At 43.5% G+C, this 20,542-nt stretch overlaps 1 protein-coding gene across 3 annotated transcripts in view; it reads right to left on the bottom strand.

Moving 5' to 3' along the window:
* The window catches only part of PITPNC1 (phosphatidylinositol transfer protein, cytoplasmic 1), a 230,374-nt gene that overhangs the window by 88,806 nt on the left and 121,026 nt on the right, over window positions 1-20,542 (bottom strand). For all 3 annotated transcript variants that reach the window (XM_023535666.1, XM_011368508.2, XM_011368509.2), the window contains 3 exons: window positions 20,336-20,484; window positions 8,509-8,597; window positions 7,463-7,470 (listed from right to left, as the gene is read on the bottom strand). In XM_023535666.1, coding sequence (XP_023391434.1) covers window positions 7,463-7,470; window positions 8,509-8,597; window positions 20,336-20,484 — 246 coding nt within the window. The remainder of the gene's footprint in view (window positions 1-7,462; window positions 7,471-8,508; window positions 8,598-20,335; window positions 20,485-20,542) is intronic.

Here is a 20,542-nt window from a genome sequence, read left to right as displayed (position 1 = left end):
CAAGGTTCCTGCTCCACCAGGTACCAATTGACTGGGTTGCTGAGCCGTGGAGACTAGTTCCAGTTCTGCACAAGAATCAAGGAACATCTGTGAGTGATTTGTTTTGCAACTGGTTCACCCGTACAGCTAGTGCATTTTCTAAATTGAAATAAACCAGAATGCATGAGCTGTGCATCGTTTTTATGATTGTTATAAATGGTCCTAGAACATTTCCATCTAAATTCTCTTAAATCCTGAAGATCTTTTAAAATAATTCATTACTGTTGGGAGTTCTTCAGAAAACTCTGGTACCTGAGTAATAATAATCTTGAGGCATTGTATTAGCCCACTGAAATTTAAGAGAAAATAACATTTACCGAAATAGAATTGATCTATTGGCCTATTTAGAGGGCACGTAATGGCTCTGACCCTGAGAGAAGCTTCTGGAGCTCCGCTAAATTTTAGAAGACTGCCTTTGCAAAATCCACGGTCCCGTGGACAAATAAGTGTGGAGAGCGTTGCACACTACAGCTCCCTTTCGGAGATTCACAGTGTACGTCAGAAGAGTAAAGGCTCTAAGAAGTCCCGCAATAACGAATCTGTTTAAGTGCAGGACCCGGTGTTTCCCTTACTTAATGGGCTGTGCATCATCTTTATGACTGTTATAAATGGTTCTAGAACATTTCCATCTAAATTCTCTTGAATCCAGAAGATTTTTGGACTTGGCCATTCTGGCTCTATTTACGACACAAGCCTCATGCTGTGACCCACGTCTTCGATGACTTCAACCATTTTCTCCGGGAGGGTTCTCTTCTGGCCTAATTGCCACCTTGCTCACCGGCACCTCCAACTGGAGGGCTGTTTCTCTGGCCTGGGCCCTAACGGGTCCCAGCTCATGCGGCCCCATTTCTAAGAAGGAATACTTCTCTTTGCTCACCCCCTCTTCACGCCAATTAATGTACGCTCTGGATATTTAGGGTTACTTGTGATGTGGAGATAAAAGACATTTCCTAATCATCTAAGCCCCGTCCCTACCCCTGTCTCTGTGACCCCAAAAAAGGAACACATAGGGACCTCCATTCTCTTAGCTTACACGGTAGTTGAGATGGCCAGATTGTCCTCTGCTTTCCTTCCAAACAAGATCAATCCTAGAGTGCTGGAATAATAATGTATCTTTCCTGGACTTGTACCTATTTCCTCATTTTGCAATTAAAACCCTTGGTGGGGACTCAGAGGGTACAGGAGGGGGAACTTAAGAAGGAAGAGAGGGCTTGAGAGGAATGGCGGCCAGAACTCATCAGCTCACTCAATTGTCCAGGAAGCTGATGAGGCCACGATTGCGAGTGAGATTCCTACCCGGCACAGTTAGCTGCTTTCAGAAAAACACCTCAATCTCTCTCTCTCTGTTGCCACCCGTGGGAGGATGACCCGTGTTCACCTGGGGTGACTGACGACCCGTTCTCAGCTGCGAGCAGCCGTGACTCTTCCCAGGCTCGAGTAAACCGATCCTGAATGGCTCCGTCTCTCCTCGTGGCTCAACGCTGTCTGAGGTTCTCATTCCAGAGCCATTTCCTTCTCCCTGGTCTGCTGCAATTTATTTTTTCTACCTCTTTCAACCAGTTCATTAAAATGTCGAGTGACACCGGACAGCCCACGACTACCTTTGCTCCCTGGGTAACAGCCAGCCATTCTAACAGAAATGTGCTTCCCCTTCGTCATCGCCTCTTCTGCAGATTCTTATTAAAAGATGTTTTGGTGGAGTGGGAAGGTCGTGGCAACCAAGTATATATATAGCAACTGTATATTCTAGGTCACTCGCTGTTGACTTACTATAGCTTAGGCTGTCGAATTCTTACAAATGAGAAGAAAGTCTTTTTTTCCCCCTTCGTTGCTACCGCGGCTGAACTGATGCTGCTGCACTGTGTTCACAGCCCAGCACCGCCTTTTTTTAGCCCTGGAAAAACAAAACCAGCGACTCTGGAAGGCAGCCAGTCTCCTCTGGCACCTTCCTTTGTGACTTTACAAACTTCAGAAGAACCAGCAGGTTATGAAGACCTGGTTAGATGGTCTGTCCTCTGGAAAACTGTATAATTAAGATTTTTTTTCCCCTATAACCAAGCTAAAGATATTTTTCCCACTTCCTGGGCAAATGGCATTTCCACATAATCCTAAACACACAGGATCATTCGCGGTGATAAAAAAGCTTTTATGTCTTTATTACCGTAATAATGTCGAAGCCCCAGATGACCTTAAATAGAAAGTTCTCTTGGCTGGATTTTGTCACACATGAGGGCAGCATGAGGTCTCAGCAACAGACTGGGCAGTCAGATAAAAGACCTGGGACATCCTAGGAATAGACAAATAGTGCTCTGGGCTAATCCTAGGAACAGACACCTGTCTAGAGCAGTGAGAGCCCCTGAGCTTCCAGGAGGGAGGGTAGGGCTGGGTGACCCAAGCTGGGAGTTTGGCATTGGGGAAGTTTTGCTTTGGGGCACAGACAGGAAATATGAAAATGGAATAACATCAAGAAGAGGTATTTAGGATTAAAGGATCAGGGGATCAAGAGACCAGTGAAAAAGCATTTAAAACAGGAAAAGAGATGAAGACAATTGAAACCATCTGTCATAAATCCGAGGAGCAGAACCTACAGTCAGAAGAGCGGGCCCCCCGCCTGGGCTGTGGCGGGCAGAGAGCGTGAGAACGAGGCCGACCCGAGTCAGCGGAGGCAGTGAGTGCACCTGCAGCCCGAGAGAAATCAACCCAGATCCCCCAGTCACTGAGAGACAGAAAGAAAAGCTGTCCTATATTTGGGATGGAAAATAAAAGTGGATTAGCCTGGAACAATGTTGCTTCCTTATGGAGAATTAAATCCAGCCCTTGACCTGACATTCACAGCTGCTCTGACCTGGCCTCCATGTGTCCAGGTGGCCAGGATCCAGTGACATCACTTACCTACTGGGCCTGGAATAAGCATGCTATGTAAGAAGTGTGTCCCTGACCCCAAATCCACATGTTGAAGCCCCGCCCCCCCTTAATGTGATGATTTTTGGAGATGGGGGCCTTTGGGAGGTACTTAGGTTTAGAGGAGGTCATGAAGGCGGGGCCCTCGCAATGGGATTAGTGCCCTTATACAAAGAGACCAGAGAGCTTGCTTTTCCTCTCTGCCCGGTGAGGACACAGCAAGAAGACAGCTTTCTACAAACCAGGAAGAGGACCTTCACCAGGAACCGAATCAGCCAACACCTTGATCTTGAACTTGCAGCCTCCAGAACTGTGAGAAATAAATGTCTGTTGTTTAAGCCGCCCAGTTTATGGTGTTTTGTTATGCATCCTGAGCAGATTAAGACAGAGCAGGCGTCAGTATGTGGGAGTTCTACCATTCCTAAGGTCCAACTCAAATCCTACCTTCTCCGAGAAACCCTCCTGTATTCCTCCCAGGCAGAATTTCTCCCTCCTTTCCACAACTCTGTTTGCACTTCAACTACAACACCTAGCACGGGTCTTTCCCGAAACACGGACAGTTATGTATTCATCTGCTCTCGCTTTACTTTCTCCAACTCTACCCTCCTCAATCCATTTCACCTCCTGAGCCAATCCTGACTGAGGCAAGAAGTACTGAAGTTGTTCTGACTGGTCACTTGATTGGCCTGAGTTAATGTGGCATGTCAACTGCAGGACAGGTTCCTAAGTTATACAATTCTCTCTTGCCCCTCTCCCTTGGCCTCTCAATGTGCCCTGTTCTTACAACCTGATTTTCATACTTTGGTCTCTGAGACCAGTTCTTCCCTACTGCCACCCCTCCCCCAAGGGGATTACCAGATAGAATACAAGATGAGCATCTTTTAGTATATCTCATGCAATACTTGGGATATACTAAAAACTATTTGCTGTTAATCTGAAAATTCAAACTTACAGGATAGTAGGTATTTTTACTCGCTAAAGCTGGCAACTTTATCGACCCAGCATCTCGTGATCATCTCATCTGACCCATTCATTGTAAGATGGCTACATCCTGGTCCTCCTGCCTATACCGCTTCTTGAGGACTGTGGTCCTGTCACTGAAGCTTAAGGCTCCAATCCAGGAGGCAGGGCACTTCCTTTCACATTGCAATTGCTTGTCTGGCTGATTCCCCAGGGCCATTCATTCTGCCCTCTGGTCTGAACCTCTCCCATCAGCCCTTCTCAGAGTTCATCCAGCTCAGTGGGCAGGTCTGGTGGCAGCCTGTCCCCTGGGCTGAGTGATGGCCTGTCCCATCTTGCCTCCAGAAAACCCCATGACTTGCTGATGACTCCCAGGCTTTGACTGTGACTCCCAGATTGTAACTCCCTCAAGGGCAGGGGTTATTGCTCAACGAAGCCTTCTAGCACGATGTTTTATGCATTGTTGGTGCTTAAGAAATAAATGTAAAGCTAATACTGAAAGATGACGTTACGGGTTGAACCTGCCTCCTCTCCCTCCCCACCCCCGCCATTATATGACTCCAGTTCCTCAGGATGTGATCTTATTTGGAACTAGGGTCACTGCAGTTGTCATTAAGTTAAGATGATGTCATACTGGTCCTTAATCCAATAGGACTGGTGTCCTTATAAGAAGATGAGAGAGACACAGCCAGGAGGATGCCACGTGGAGACATAGATACCGAGGGAAGACGACTATGTGAAAACTGAGGCAGCGTTTGGACTTACGCTGCCACAAGCCAAGGAATGCCTGGGACCACCCGAAGCTAGAAAGAGGCCAAGAAGGATTCTTCTCCTACAGGTTTCAGAGGGGGCATGATCGGGCTGACACTTTGATTTGAACTTTTAGACTCCAGAACTGTAAGACAATAAATTTCTGTTGTTTTCAGGCTCCCCTTTTGTGGTACTTTGTCATGGCGGCCCTAAGACTCTTCCCCGAGGACTGCCTTAGGGAGAAGTTGAGAACAACAAAGAGAAATGAGAGGCTAGAGGACCTCAGGTAATACTTAGAGTCAAACAGGAGGGGGCAAGCAGGAGACTTTACAACTATAACTAACTCCTTTATGTTTTGTCCCCAAATTTGCTCGCACGGAAATAAAACCAATTAAAAGTCGGAACTATGTGATTAGAACTGTAGGAGCGCTGTAGGGCAGAGGCCGGGCAGAAGGAAAGGCCAAGGGGCCCTCAGAATCCCTCCGTGGCCTGCACGGAGGTCGGCACAGGAGACCGAGGCTCTCGTCCCAGGGCTGGCAGGAGAGCCCCGTGGGAGGGCTGCCTCAGGGGGTGACTCCCCACGGGGATGGCTTTGTCAGGAACCATGATTTTCATTCTGCTGCACTGTTTTCAGAACCTCAGTACTTTAATACATATTCTTAAAAAAGGAACACAGTATCATTAAACATTTTTCAGACTTCTTTTCTGTTAATCACCCACGTTTTGCAGTATTGCGGGCTTACGGAGAATAACAGCCATCAGTTTGGGGTCAAGTCAAGGTGACCTAATTCTATGCATTGCCAGGCAAATAACTGCCTTTGGGTAGTTATAGGGACCAGAATTCGCTTGTCCATGTAACTATCGATTACATTTCAAATGGAAAGTCTATGTACAAGCTGAGAAGTGGAAAGTGGGTTAACATCAGGTATCAATAAAATTAAATAATATCCTAGACAATTAGGACTGTCCAGTCTCATAAATGGAGCCCCGTCTGTGCCGAAGGGCCCCAAGATATAGTCTCATTCATTTGCCCACAGAACTTCCACTTTAACGGTGGCAGCTTCTAGTATTGCACAAGAAATAATAAACATTTACTGAGCATTTACCATGCACCAAGGACCAGGCTAAGATTTCATGTGGAGTATTTAATATAATCTTCACATCTCCCTTATAAGATAGTTATTACATTGTCCCCACTTACAGATGAGGAAATGGAGGCTTGAAAGAAAGTGGTTTGTGTAACTGATCGTGGAGGCGGGATTCAAAAGATCCCTCCGTCTTCCTCTTGAAGGCTGTGCAATTGCTAGAGGCAATGGAACGGGGTAGTATTGGTAGGTCACCGTTTAGCTGCCTCTTAGGTACAGGCTATGTGCTAACAGCTTCTTCACATTAGATCAGGGGTTGGCGAGCTACAGCCTAGGGGCCATATTTGGCCTGCCGCCTGGGCAACTGTGACCATGCCAATATCTTTACATACTGTCCCTGGCCGCTTCCACAGTCACAGGGACTGTTTGGCCCACAAAGCAGAAAATATTGACGACATAACCCTTTACAGAAAAAGTCTGACCTCTGTGTCAGACCACTGAATCCTTCTACTAATACCTCGATAAAAGAGAGATTATCCCAATTTTAGAGATGAGGAAACCTAGTTCAGAGAAGTTAAGTTGCTTGTTCTAGAGCAGTGGTTCTCTGACTTCTAACATAAATTAATTTTATGAAAACTCTGAATACTATTCCTATTTTTTCATTTTGCAAAGAACGGGTGAGAACACAGTCATGGACCAAGAACTGGCTATTGGGGGTCACTCAATAACTTCAGCTAGTAAGCGGCAGAATCGGAGGACACACAGGTCTACTGACTCGAAAGCTGGTGACGCTTCTGCTGTATCTGTCGTGATAATCTATCTTTGACTCGTGCATTCCTTCTGTCGTTCAATAACTATTCATTGAGTTATGGATTCGCGAATTCATTGAGAATGAATTCATTCATTTGATAACTATTTATTGAGCATTTCCTTCGTGCAGGGTACCACACTCATGCCTAGGACATGATGAATCATTTCCCTCCATTTCTCTCTTACCATCTCTCTCTCTTTTTGGCTATTTGGATTAAGACCAAAAAACTCAACTCCATCACAGCTCAGATAACCACTGTCTTGTTATAGAAGTTAGATCTGCTGGCCATTAGGGAAATGATCTACATGAAAACATCAAAACAATGATATTATAGGGTCCTTTTCTTTCTTTCTTTCTTTCTTTCTTTTTTTTTTTTTAATTTTATTTTTCTGTGTAAGTAATGACACTAGATGCTCTCAGGACAGGAAGAAATTAAATAATTTTTATCAAGCCACTGAGACCTTTCAATCCCGAGCTCTGAGTAAAATAGTTTGAATGTACGTATTTCTAGTTTCAAGGTTCTCCAATAAGGGATCAGGTCACAGCCTCTGAGTATAAACCCCATCTTCCATTGATAACTACCACCATCTTTTTAATATCACATTTCTAGACATTATTCTTCTCTTACAGTATACTATCACAAATAGAGCAGTCAAGCTACTTAAAAATACAAGCAAAAGTTAATTATGTCAAGTGACTATCAAGGCATTTCAAATTAACATTCACACTGTTGAATAAATGAGAACATTCAAGTTATTGCATTATATATAACTTTGTAATAGCCAACATTTAAATATTTCTGATTCTGAATTATTCTACATTTTCATTACTTTAATAAGATTAGAAGTACAAGAGAAGTTCCAATTGCTCCACTGATCATAGGTTGAATATTTTAAAATGATTAAATGAAACTTACTGTGTATTCTGGTCCCAGATGTTCATTTGGACAAGCGGGAAAAGAAAAAGAGAGACAAAATGATGATTTAGACCATACTTATATGTAATATAAAACCACAGAACAAAAAATACTGGTGCATTATAATTATTAGAAATGTGGTAAAAGAACCTTCCAAAAATTAAACTCTCATAAATACTGAATGTTTCCATGTTTGCTCTTGAAACTCTTAAATATGATACTTTCGGGGCTGGACAGATATGGACTGTGAGACAAGATTCAATTATCCTACAGGTTTGTGGCTAATTAAAAACCAAAGAGTTGACGTTATAAAAGCAGAATTAAAGACTAATAATTCCAGTAGAGCACTTCATTAACCACACAGAGAATCTTTAGGTGAAAAGCAGCTTTCACAACCAATAAGAGGAGCTTGTTAGGATGACATTCAGGTGGGGTATAGAATTTTCATGTGATGGAGGGAAGAAACCAAACCTTCTAAATTTTTTTTTCACCACAGTTTCTAGCTCAGTATCAGCATAGAGGTCATCATTTCTCCATGATCAGTAAGAGGGAACATGATCTTAAAGATCTTCAATTATCCATTTTCAAAGGTTATAGTTTGGGACAGAGAGACCCAACAGAATTCATAGTCAAGATGTTTATTTGGGGAGGAGGATGGGGAGTGAAGGAGGGCCTATAAAACAAGTCAAAAGAACTTTCTAAAGAAACCACACCCAAAAATTACTTAGGGAATACTGATGGATCAGACAGAAATAAGGATAATGGAACCTCTAGAAATATCACTAAAAAGAGCTTCACGTTCCTTCTTCAAAAGCTGTCTACATCAAGCACTTAAGGGAGGAAGATGGAACCCTTTAGCTTGACACCACTCCCCTCCCCACCCAGGAAGAGTGTTGACCTAAAAGGATGAAGGCAAAGGGTGAGGGAGGTGTTAACAGGGCTTTCCCACAAGTCCCTGCTTGAATAACAAACCCTAAATCAGTGAAATCTGACTACGGTTATATCCTCTTGCTACCCATGACATACCGATTGCACGAAGGACTTACCTGTAATCGTGTAGGGATAATAGTTCCAAGCCTTCTCTGTAACATAAAATATTTTGGGAACAACAGCTCTAGCCCAACTCGGCAGTTTGCTAAGAGGAGAGAAAGAAAGAAAGAAAAAATCAGAGTCTGTCCGGAGCCTCTCTGTGCTACCCTATCTTTCTGGATAAATTGACTGCTAGAGAAATCAGATCTCTGGGCCACCCACCCCTTCCCCATCTCGCAGGTCTTTACCACAGTGAATTGTTTTCTGTGCATATTCACCTGCTTTTCAAACGTGTGACGGTGAAAGCTTACAGCCCAGTGTGACGGTGGGATTGTAAGCCTGCCCTCTTCGATTTGATTTACAAGGTCATGAGCATTCAGTGCCTTAGAGGTGCCATGTTTGGAGGATTTGGCCAGACTGGCCTTTGTCTCCTAAGAGAGATACGGCAGAAGTGGTATGAAGGGATGTTTAAGCTCAAATAAGGGATGGGGGTGTGGGAGGGACAGAGGCAAATCTTAGAGTCAGACATCAGCTTAACAATTCCTATGAGTGGAGTTTAGAAAATGGACTACGGCAACAGAGAATAGCAACTTTAGAGATACTAAGAGAAACAAAATATGGTCCCTTGATGATTGTGGTCGGTTGACTTGCGTCACCCATAAAGATGTATCCACATCCTAAGCCCCAGTACCTGTGAATTTCTTTATTTGAAAAACAGTTTTTGCAGATGTAATTAAGTTAAGGATCTCAAGATTTAGAGTGGGCCCTAACTCCAGGGACTGATATCCTTATTAGACAAAGGAGAGAGAGATTTGATACACAGAGACACACAGAGGGGAGATGTGAAGCTGGGGCCAGAAGTCGGAGTGATAAAGCTGTAAGCCAAGGAACACCAAGGACTCCCCCAGAACAGACTCTCCCTCGGAGCCCCCAGGAGGAACCGACACTGCCAACGGACTTCCAGCCTCCAGAACTCTGAGAGGATAAATCTGTGGTATTTCAGCCAACCAGGTTTTGGCAATTTGTTGCTGCAGCCCTAGGAAACAGATACACTGACAGCCATGCCTCTGGAGCAGGGATCCATGCAGGCCTTTGCAGAAAACATATTTTTAAAACATAGAAAACTCAAGGGCACAGGTCCCAAGACCTTTTGTAAACCGAGGGCTTATTAAGTTTTGTTTTGTTCTGTTTCCCTTCAGAGGCAGACTCGACAGTATAGCCCAGGCCCAGAGAAGTCTTTAAATATTGTATTTAAATATACAGTATTACATAGTCCTTAAAGATGTCTGCATGATTTTTATTCCCCCCACTCCCCAGCTGTATACCCTGGGGTTTTCTGTCTTTCCAGATGCTACCATTTTGTTTTTTTTCCTATTCTGGTGCCTACAGCTAAGCGTCTGGGACCCGATGTCTAGCAGTACATCAGACCCAAAAAGATGACGCAGGCTCTCAGCTCCTGAGGGCTTCACGTTGGCAATAAAGAAGACCAGGAAGCAGTGTTTGAATTCTGAGCTGATATAACTAGGAAGGGTGGGGGGAGGGTTGGGCATCACTGCTAGCCCCTCAAATCCCCAAGCCCTCTTGGACATGGCATTTAACGACAACCAGACCTAGTAAAATACTGTGTACCTTGCATGTCTTCTCAAATTGTTTCTCTTAGTTCTGACAGTATCCAGGACCTGCTTTTTAAAAGACAAATATGTATTTTCAATGGCTGGCCGGACCTAATCCAAAACTCTGGGCCATTTATCAGGGTTAAAATGAATGGAAAAATCAAAGCTCCCTGAAGTCAGGGGAGCGGCAGACGGAGACCACTACTCTCAGGTGGGCTGTGAGGAGCGGGCTGCAGCAGTTTTATGATTCACACAGCAATTCTTGCTGCTCTAACGCAGAATGTCTCGCTCCTGTAAGTCATCTCGGCAGTAACTGCTCATTTACCTTAACGTTCACACTGCTCGAAAGGAAGGTGCTGCTTCCTGACAGGGGTTTTTATAGCTTCTGCCTACGATTTATTTTTTTCAGTCACTGAAGCTGGAGTGCAACTGAGGCCGATGTCGAGAGTGGGGAAATCGCAGCGGGCGGGCTTGCAGGAAATGGTTTTGAAGCAAAATGGGTTCTCTCCTTTTTTGCCCCCAACCCCAGAGCGATATGTCAATGGGCAGTGTAGGAAGAACTGGGTTTTACATACAGGCAATTGGTTTTCTTCTGCTTTTAACGGATGGAAATGGGGATTATAGGATCTCCCCAAAGTAGGCTGGGCATTGTTTAGCTTTGAAAAAGTACATATGACTCTCTACAAGCCTTAGGGCCCGCTCACCACTGCTGTCCTTGGGGGAGGGGTTCCATCTACTCTGCACCCGCCCCAGATTCTTTAGGCTCCTCATGCAGAGCACTCTGAGGCCCAAGCCCTGCTCCCTCCATAATTCGTTCCCTACATCATTTAAAAAGCCTCCCAGCAGAAGCACATGCCTAAGCAACAATCATTTTCTGGAAGGAAGATGAAAAACACGGGCAATTTTCCATTCACATTGAGACTTTTCCTATTCCTAAATGGTCAGGGCTCTAGAGCCTGCAATCCTTATTTTAGCTGTTTTGTTCACCAACGCATGCAGGATACACAGCACTATAATCAGTTACCCATTCCAACGAGACACCCTAAAAAATGCAATCATTTAGCTACCATGGCTGCTACGATTTTATGAGACTTTTCTAATTAGTCTGGGAAGGAGGCCTTGCTGGTCCAAGTCAATTTACCAGGCTAAGCGCAGGAGGCGTTTGCCCTAAGTTCCATACCACGCCATTCTAAATGTTTTCAGCCCACTAACAGACCTTTCCTCGGACCCCAATCTCCCCGGAGCCATCGTTATTCAAATCATTTTTGTCTGAGAAAGTAAAATTTTATTGTTCCCTGCAGCAATGATTTATCGGGGCTGCAAACAAAAATGGAATTAAATTAGTCGCTGTTGTCTGTCACTTTCATGATGCATATTGTCACATGGCCTTCGATTCTAAGGAGAAGTCTGTCACTCAAACTCACTACTAGGTGTCAAACAAGAACCTCTCTTCTAGAAAGGCATGAAGATTTGAATCATGTCCTCTTAATCCACTGGCCAACAGCCCATCTCATCACGACTCCAGCTGTAAAGACACTGAGGAAAAGATGGACCTTGGTCTCTAAAATCTTTATGAAAACATGCCGAGGTGGAATGATACCATGTTTCCTGAAAGGCCTCTGTCCACGCCTCCCCAAGACAGACTTTTCAAAACGTTTGGTTTCTTACTTTTAAACTTTAGTATGAAGTAAAACGTATTAATGGCACAGCCCGGTGATCGACTCACCCCAGTTTACACGGTCTGTCCCAGTTTCAGCACTGAAAGTCCCATGTGCCAAATTCCTCAGTCCTGGACAAACTGAGATGGCTGGTCACCATAAAGCAGTGGTTCTCAATGAAGCAAGGGTGGAGGGGGGGCTAGGTTTTGTCCCCCAGGGTCATTTGGCAAAATCTGGAAACATTTTTGGTTGTCATGACTGGGGGGTTGGGGGAGGGGGGTTAGGGATGCTGCCCAACATCCTACAATGCACAGGACAGTCCCCACGAAGTATTATCTGGCCCCAAATATTTACAGTGCCAAGACTGAGAAACCCAACTGGGACATAAGTGAATGCAGTCACGGTGACACTCTCATATGTCCCTCAGGTTTTCCTGAGTCACAACTGACCTGGTAAGAAGGCTCCATGAGCATCATCTGAACTGGTCTCCGGTTAAGAGTGTTTATTTCATAAAGAATTTATGGAACTGAAACACAAACTGTCTCTTTATTAGAAGCTTCTGGTGCTTTATAATCCCGATATCACCAAGTTCTCTATGATAGCTAATCTCACTTTGCAATTTATGCTCATTTGGGAATATCTTTTGGCCCAGGAGGTGGTGAACATCATTAGGCCAAATGTGGTCTAAATGGAGTCTAATTTCATTTTCTCAACAGGGATCAGAATCGTGATGGTCTTAACTGGAATGGTGGGACGTACACATTCCCAGCAGAAAGAATCCTTCCGAGTCCACGAAAACAGTGCTTCGCTCAGGGTCTTCCCCTGCCTGGCGTGCCTGAAACCTGTCTCTCTCCATGCTGAGATCATGCTCAAACAACTGCAGCTCATGTAACTGATTTTAAAAAGGACTAAGCTACCTTCGCATCCTCATTTCCCACTGGTCCAGAAGGGACGTTATGACCTTCCGTTCCTTCTTTGTGCCAAAAACCTGACATGTGACAATTACTTGATAATAAGCAATTGTTCCTATCCGCTTCCACATACAGCAATTTCCGAGGTCTTTACATTTCTTCTGCGGCTGCTGTGATTTATTCTCTTACTCCTCTTAATGGTTGTTCTGGCTGGCCTTTAGTTCTGCTCTTAATGTCATTCTTTCTATGGCAGCAAAGAGAGGGACATTTCCGGGCTAGAGCTGTGACCTGTGAGAGGCGTGGGCTTAGCCCACGAGAAGTTCCCTGGCTCGGACATCACCGTCACTCTCCCTGCCTGAAAGAACAGTTTGCGCTGGAATTCCGGCCTGCCTGGTGCCGGTTCTCGGAGGGCTCTGCCTCGATGCAGCGTGGCTGGCGTGATGTGAAGAACCCAGAGGAACAGGTCCACGCATCATCCGTCAGAGTGAAGCAGAACCAAGGTGGAAAACCGCTTAACCGCATGCTCTCGAAGACTCCAACAGGCCTAAATGGTCTGTTTCTGTGACTTCCCATGAGAGTAGTTAAGGGATACAGGGTAGGTGGGCAAGGGGGGCCATCAGCATAACACCTGGAATGTTCTTAAGGATTGAGATGGGAACAGGATGAATAGCATGGTCTGAAGAGTATGTCATGAAGAAGTCTCCGACATGCTCTATTTTTCCCTAGCATATATAAAAAAAAATTATCATCAATTACATTTGTTTAATGTTACACTAATATTTATATATTAAGTATGTATATAAGGTTAAATATTCTAAAATATATAATGTCTGTATATATTGTGGCGATGGTGCATGTCTGTCACTCCCAACCAGAATGCAAGTCCCAAAGGGCAGGGATCTTTGTTCTGCTCATGGCGGCAAGCCTAGAACCTAGAATGGTGACTGGCACACAGCAGATGCTCAATAAATATTTTCTGAATGAATGAAGTTTGTCTCTGGATATTCAGAAGCCAATAATGACCATGAAGATTCTTTCAAAATAGCATGGAAATAAGCTCTTAGGTCAGAATCTCTGGCTCTGACTCTTGTCTATGACCTGTTACCTAGGCAGTGGGCTCTCCCAAAGCCACATGAGCTCTTATTCTGGGGAAGATCTGGGAGAATAGGAAGAGGAAACGGAAGAGAAAGACCCAACTCATGGCAATGAAGCTCTACCAGTGAGCTGGTAGGTAAAGAGACCAGCCGGTGGCTTTGCCTATCCAATTAAACAGAATCTGTGGCTTACGGAAGCTGTGCCTTCTCCTATTGAGAACCACTGGAGGCCAGGGGAGGTTGCCCTGGAAAGCAAGGGCCACATGGCAAGAGAAATGTTCTCTCCGTGCAAATCGATTCAGGCATTAGGCAGAATCACTGCTAGAAGCTGGCAATCCTCCCTGACTGGCAGCTGCCAGCACAGCCTGATTAATCCAGCAGCCGTGGTGGGGAAGAACATGACACTTCATGACTGAAAAACAAGCCTAAAAATAGGCTCCATCTTTGCTCCAGTGTACCTCCACCCCCACCCCCTGGTTCCCTCTCCTTGCGGGCTTCAGCGGGAAAGGATTAGAGAGATGCTAGAGATGAAGTGAAAATAAAAAGGGACAAAAGAGAAGTCCCTCCCTCGTATGACTCTGGGCTACAGGCTTTATTTAGAACCACTATTCCAGAGTTTGATTAGTATCTTGCCTCCTTTTCCTGGATGCCCGCTGAAACCAGGATTTTTGAAGACAAGCCAAGAAATACCACTTATTTGGTTAACTGAACTGGATCAAAGGCCCAAGGACAACCGCCAAATGTACTAATACATTAGTACTAATGTAATGTCCTAAATGTATTAGGCAACTGCCAAAATGTATTGTGTACCCAGTAGTGTATCAGATGCTGTAAGAAGGGCCAGAGGACAGAGCAACCCCATAATCCCTGAGAGATGAGAGCAAGTAATAAAAGGGTAAGTGGCATTTATAAAAGTTATTATACCCAATTTAAAAAGAGGCAAAGAATTTCAACAGCTATTTCTACAAAGAGCACATGAAAAGATGCTCAGCATCACTAGTCATTAGGGAAATGCCCATCGAAACCACGAGATACCACTTCACACTCACCAGGACGGTTATAATCAAAAAGCCAGAAATAACAAGTGTGGGTGATCATGGAGAAAAACTAGAACCCTCACAGGTTGCTGGTGGAAATATAAAATAGTGTGGTGCTTTGGAAAACAGTTTGGAATTCTCTCCCGGCCCCGCCAGGGGTAGTAGCTTGGGCTGGGACTGGGAACTCAATGGCAAGTGATAGAAAGAAAAAAGGGACAATTTGGACCTACCCATGGTGGCCATGGTGGTGATGGCAGAATGAAACTCTCTGATTCTACTTAAAGATGGTTGTCATCATTGCCGCTCTTGGACCCTTGAAGCTGCCCATTCTCAAGTCTCCAGACAATTCTGTGGGCCACTAACATTCTTTTATGAAATGTCCTTTCTGCTTGAGACAGTCCTGACTACACAGGCTTTGAGTATTTCCAGTGCCTCTCTTATAGTTGCTTTGGGTAATAAATCGCTAAAGCAGTTTTTGAATGGGATCTGGCTCACTTTGCCAGCTCATGAATTCAAATCCGTAGGACAATGGTATTTCTCCATGTAAATTATTAAGTGGGTGCTGGACCGTCTTAGCTACTGCCAGTCTATCTCTCAGGATCCATTTCTCTGTGGCCAGAGAAGGCGTCCACAATACGCACAGTGGCACCAAGATTATTTAGAGTTGAAGACCTTTGAGAATCAACAGTTGCAGAGGAGGTTTTCTCTGAACTTCCCTTATTTGCCTAAAAGCAGAGCCTCCTGAAAGAATTCAACTGTCATAAATCCCCTCCCTGGGACTTTCACAACCAGAAGACTGACTCCTGTCACCAGAGAGGAGAAGTAAACACCAGGATAAGAAATTGCCTAGACAGACATTACCACGAAACTGTCATGTCTCCCCATCCATTCTCCTAAGGTTACACTTATTTTTCATAAAAGCCATTTGCTATTCCATAAGTATCTTTTCTCCTCTTCCCCTTCCTCTATTAAAATGGTATATAAGCGCCCAAATTCTAACCACCTATTTGAGTCCACTTTTCTGAGTGTTCTCACATACATATGTGAATAAAAATTTCTTTTCTCCTGTTAATCTGTCACTTTCCATTTAATACGCAGGCCCCCAATCGCTAACCCTAAGTGGGCTGAGGAAAAGTTTTCCTCTGTAACACCACTCACAAGATGGCAGATAAACTCACAAATGCTGGAACCAGTCGGCCTAGGACCCTATTTTGATCAGAAGGCAAAGACCATGTCTTATTTATTAAGGGATTCCCCCCATTACCCAAACAATTTGATGCACAGGTTTCACTTAATGCCCATTTACTGAATTACAATTATGAAGCAGCCTCACTAACATGGGAGTTCCACAATCTGTGCATGCTGGACATGGGTCAACTTGAAGTGGGTTAAACTCTAGTTTGTAGCTACAAAGTAAAGGCTTTGGCTTTCTCTTATGATTTATGTAAATATTTTTATTTTATAGTTATGTCACGTAATTTTTTTCCTGCTTGCGTACTTAGATTTCTTCCTTAAACTGAGCCTAAACCTTTCTCCTGGCATTTTCATGCATTCATCTTTGTCCAGTTGGTCCTTCTAAGGTCTTAGAGAATACATAGGCCTAATTCTTTCCCTACCTGGCTACATCATTACCCAGCTTTATCCATTATCTAGCTTTTCTAGATTAAATGTTCTTGGTTTCTTCAGTTATTTTTCACATCACTTAGGTTTCTAATTCTAAAATTCATATGAACAATTTTGAAAAAGTAGAATAAGTAGGAAGGACTTTCCCTTCTAGATAGCAAGGCTCTTTATAAAGCTATAGTAATTAGGAATTTTAAGAGTATATTCTCGAATTCTATTTAAAATACAACACTGTTGGCATTTTACTTAGATATGCGTTAAATATGGGAATTGATGGCAACTTTATAATATAGCTTTTCCCACCCATGAAGTATGCCATTTGTCTAAGGTTTTTAAAATGTCCTTCACTAATGTTTTATATTTTTCTCCAAAAAGATTTTGTGTATCTTGTAGATTTGTTACTGGGTATCTTTAAGTTTCTCTTTCTATTCTTTTTCCATTGTAAAAGAAATTTTTTTTTAAATTGAATTTTTTAATATTATATTTCCCATGTATTGTTCCCGCTATATAATAGTGCTAGTGATTTTTATATATGGATTTTATACCCAATAATCTTGTCGAATTCTCATATTGATGTTAACAGGGAAAAATGTGACCAGGTCATGATTTATTATTTTTTATTATTATTATTATTATTAATTATTATCACAGTCCAAGGTACTTGATTTGCTAACGTTTTATGTAAGATTTTCACATCTGTGTTCTTAACTGAGATGGGTCTAGAAGTTTCCTTTTCGCACCGTTATTGCTCGGTTTTGTTGTCGAGGTTCATGCGGCACAATCGGGTGCCTTCCCAACAGTCGCCATCCATTTCCTCCCTTTCTTAGAAGCGGATTGTGCCTCTCTTGAACATCTTTCTCTTTTTATCAGGGAGGAAAATCTTACACCTCACCGGCTGGAACTTGGTCACTTGGCCACTCTCAAGCTGCAAAGGTGGTTGGAAAACTGAATATCTAACATTTTCAACCCAGACAATATTTAGAATTTTTTACATTTCTGTATGATGAAAAAGTTTATTTTGTTGTTGTTATCGATTTCTTTTTGTAATCAACCGATAAGATCTACATGATATTGATTTTCTGGTGTTTGTTGAGATTGATTTCCGGCCTACTGTGTACATTTACATGTATGTGTTTGAAAAGCATGTTGGTTCTTGGATATATTAGTGCCCGCTAGATTAAGCTTGTTATTCTGTCGTTTACCTCTCTGTACTTGCTAAATTGTTCGTCTACTTGATCTATAAGTTTGATAAAATCAGCCATTATAACTTTAGGCTCCTTGTGATTTTGTCAGCATTGTGACATATTTGTTGATCTAGGATCAGGTTTAGGATTTAACTCACATGGCTTTATTGCGGCCACTGATATATTTCAATTTATCTTACCATCAAAATGTAGGTTTTCTATTAGCCATGCTTTTTATAGGATTCTTTTTGTTTTTCCTCTGCCTTCTATTGGATTGATCGAGTGTTCTCTTGGACTTTATATACTGTAGTACTGCTCCTTTACAGGTTATCTTTACATTTTGAATATGTACACTTGCCTGTAAAATGTTTTAATTAATGAATACCTCCCTCTTCTTCCTAAATAATATTAGCAACTTAGTGTCTTTTATTATAATTACTACCCTCTCATCTTCTGTTATTATTGTCTAGCATTTAAATTCCACAAATACACTCCTAATTATTATTAGTACTTTCAAAACATTCTATGTTCCTTCAGATTTGCCCAGCTGTTTACCAACTTCTTTATTATTACTTCTAGACCCCACCCACCTCTTTCCTGAGTTCAATTTCTTTTGACTTCAAGTACATCCTTTAGTAGTTCTTTCAATATGCATTTCTGAGTAATAACTTCTCTGCCTTTGACCTTCAAAACAAACGATGTTTATGCTCAATTCTCAGTTCCAATTCCCCCTTTTCATGGGCCAAGGCCACATTTCCTGTCCCCTCGTGGGCATGGCACCCCCTAGATGTTGGGGTATACACTCATTTCTGACCTCCTCAGACTTCCTTAGCATTAGCTCATCTGCTTTCCACTCTGGTTTGAGCTTCCTCTTTATTTCTAGTACCTGAGGATTTCCCTGTTTTTGTTTGGAACTCGGCTTTATATTGTTATGTTCCATCCTGTGTTTATCAAACGAGGTGGGGGAAGATCCATATTAATCTTTTTAGTTCCTATTCCTGGAACTCCTATTTATAACAAATTTCCCTCTTACTGATGTTTATTATTCTCCTTTAAAATAAATATCATATATTGTGATAGAAGAAACAGACATGACAGAGACAGCTGGACACTTCTTGTCCTGTTTCAGAAAAATTTATAAAGTTTTCTAAAATTTTTCTCAAATTTGGTACATAAAGAATAGTCCCCGGGCAAAAACTTGGGAAAATAATCGATTGGCAAGAAATGAAATTTTCTGTGGGTCTGTCTCTATTTTCTTGCATCTCTCTCGCTTCTCTTTGCTCTACGGAGATGATCTCTGCTCGTTATTTGAATTACACTGTCCACACTAACAACGGCAAAGCAGCACACTGAGAAACCTGTCTCTGTAAGAAAGCCATCCCCAGGCGAGACTGGAGCTCGGCTCCTCCTGCAAATCAACAGCTGGCTCCGAAGATGAACTGGTTCCAATCCTGGGAATTCACAGCCACTAGCAGCCGAACAGGATCAATCTAATTTACATTTCATTGTGATTCATGAATTCCCTGGTATTGCATCCCCTGGGCAGATTAAAAAATGAGTTGGTTGAATCAGCCCGAGGCTTTCACAGTCAGGATACTGGCCTGAGAGATCTCCACGCACAAGTGACAGGAACCAAACTCTCCCACTGAGAAGGAACAGTCCATTTCAGTCTGTCGGAGGGTGGAATCCTAAGATGGCTCCTCCCAGAAACCTCTAACCATGGCCAAGGCACGGAGAATGGACAAATATTCATGAGTGTTGATGAATAAACGGGGGGCAAACTGTCCAGCGATTATGTTGAAAATCCTTTCTGAATAATCACATACGGGCCAACTGGAGAGGCCGTATGTGGGGGGGTGAAGAGTATTCATGAAAATGATTAGCAAAGACCAGACTAGTCATACACTGGTTTACGGGAATCGAGTGTTACTTTCCATAAAATATAGTCCATATGGCTTGTGACTAGAAATTTCTGACCCGGAAAAGAAGTGAAAGGAAGAAAATAAGCTGGAGGGGGGTGTCTGGGAGGGGAGAAGATCAGACGAGCCCCAATAATCAAGAGTGAAAGGAAACGCAGCAGGAGATAAAAGAATGCGTTTTGCAAAGCAGAAACGGAAGTCCTGATTAGTGCTGACTTATAATCTCCCAATCTTCACCCTTCCAGAGGAGAGAGGACACTTCTACCTCGAGGAGGATGGGTCCACTTCAGAAATGAAAACCACCTTAGCGCTAGATAGCACTTTGGTCACAGGGGACGGTTTTGTCGATTCCCTTTGCAGACACCTGAGCGGTCACTTGGCAGTTAAGTGGAAACCTTACCAAATCAAGACCCCAATGGCACACTGCCACCTTCAACACTTCTCTGCACCTTACGGGCAGAGCCATGTCTCTCCTGCCACTAACGCTGAACCCAGGGAGAAGGCCGAGTCCTTTAATCCTTAAGATTAGATTTCACTTTAACGTGTCACCACCGAAGGGGCGGGAAAAGTGGGAGAAAAACCCCTCCTAATGAAATGCAGTTGAGGACTATTTGGCAGAACACAGGGGATTCTGTTTTTGGAAGCAACTAGGCTGGTGGTAATGACTTTTTCAGACTTTATCTCAGACGCCACCTCTACCTCAGTCGTGCAGTGGGTCCAGGTTGGTGCAGGTGGGAGGGAGTGGGGGGTCCTGTGTGGTGAGAGAGCCCTGAGGTGGGACCCCCAGCTGCCACCACTTCCTTACCTGTTAAGATACACACGCTTCTCGGTGAACTGCCCGTTGCCGTGGTGGGGGTCCTCGAAGGGCTCATTCTGGACGACCTCCACGCCTTCCCCTCGGTCACTCTGCTCGTGGCTGTGCTTGCTGATCATGTATAGCTGTCCGATTTTGTACTGCAAAACACAGAGACGGAGAGGTCAGCCCCACCTTTGCTTTTGAAAACGGTGCCAC

The sequence above is a fragment of the Pteropus vampyrus genome, unplaced genomic scaffold, assembly GCF_000151845.1.
Source record: "Pteropus vampyrus isolate Shadow unplaced genomic scaffold, Pvam_2.0 Scaffold143, whole genome shotgun sequence".
NCBI lineage: Eukaryota > Metazoa > Chordata > Mammalia > Chiroptera > Pteropodidae > Pteropus > Pteropus vampyrus.
The sequence above is the reverse complement of the archived record's forward strand: the minus strand, read 5'-3'. Positions and strand labels throughout refer to the sequence as shown.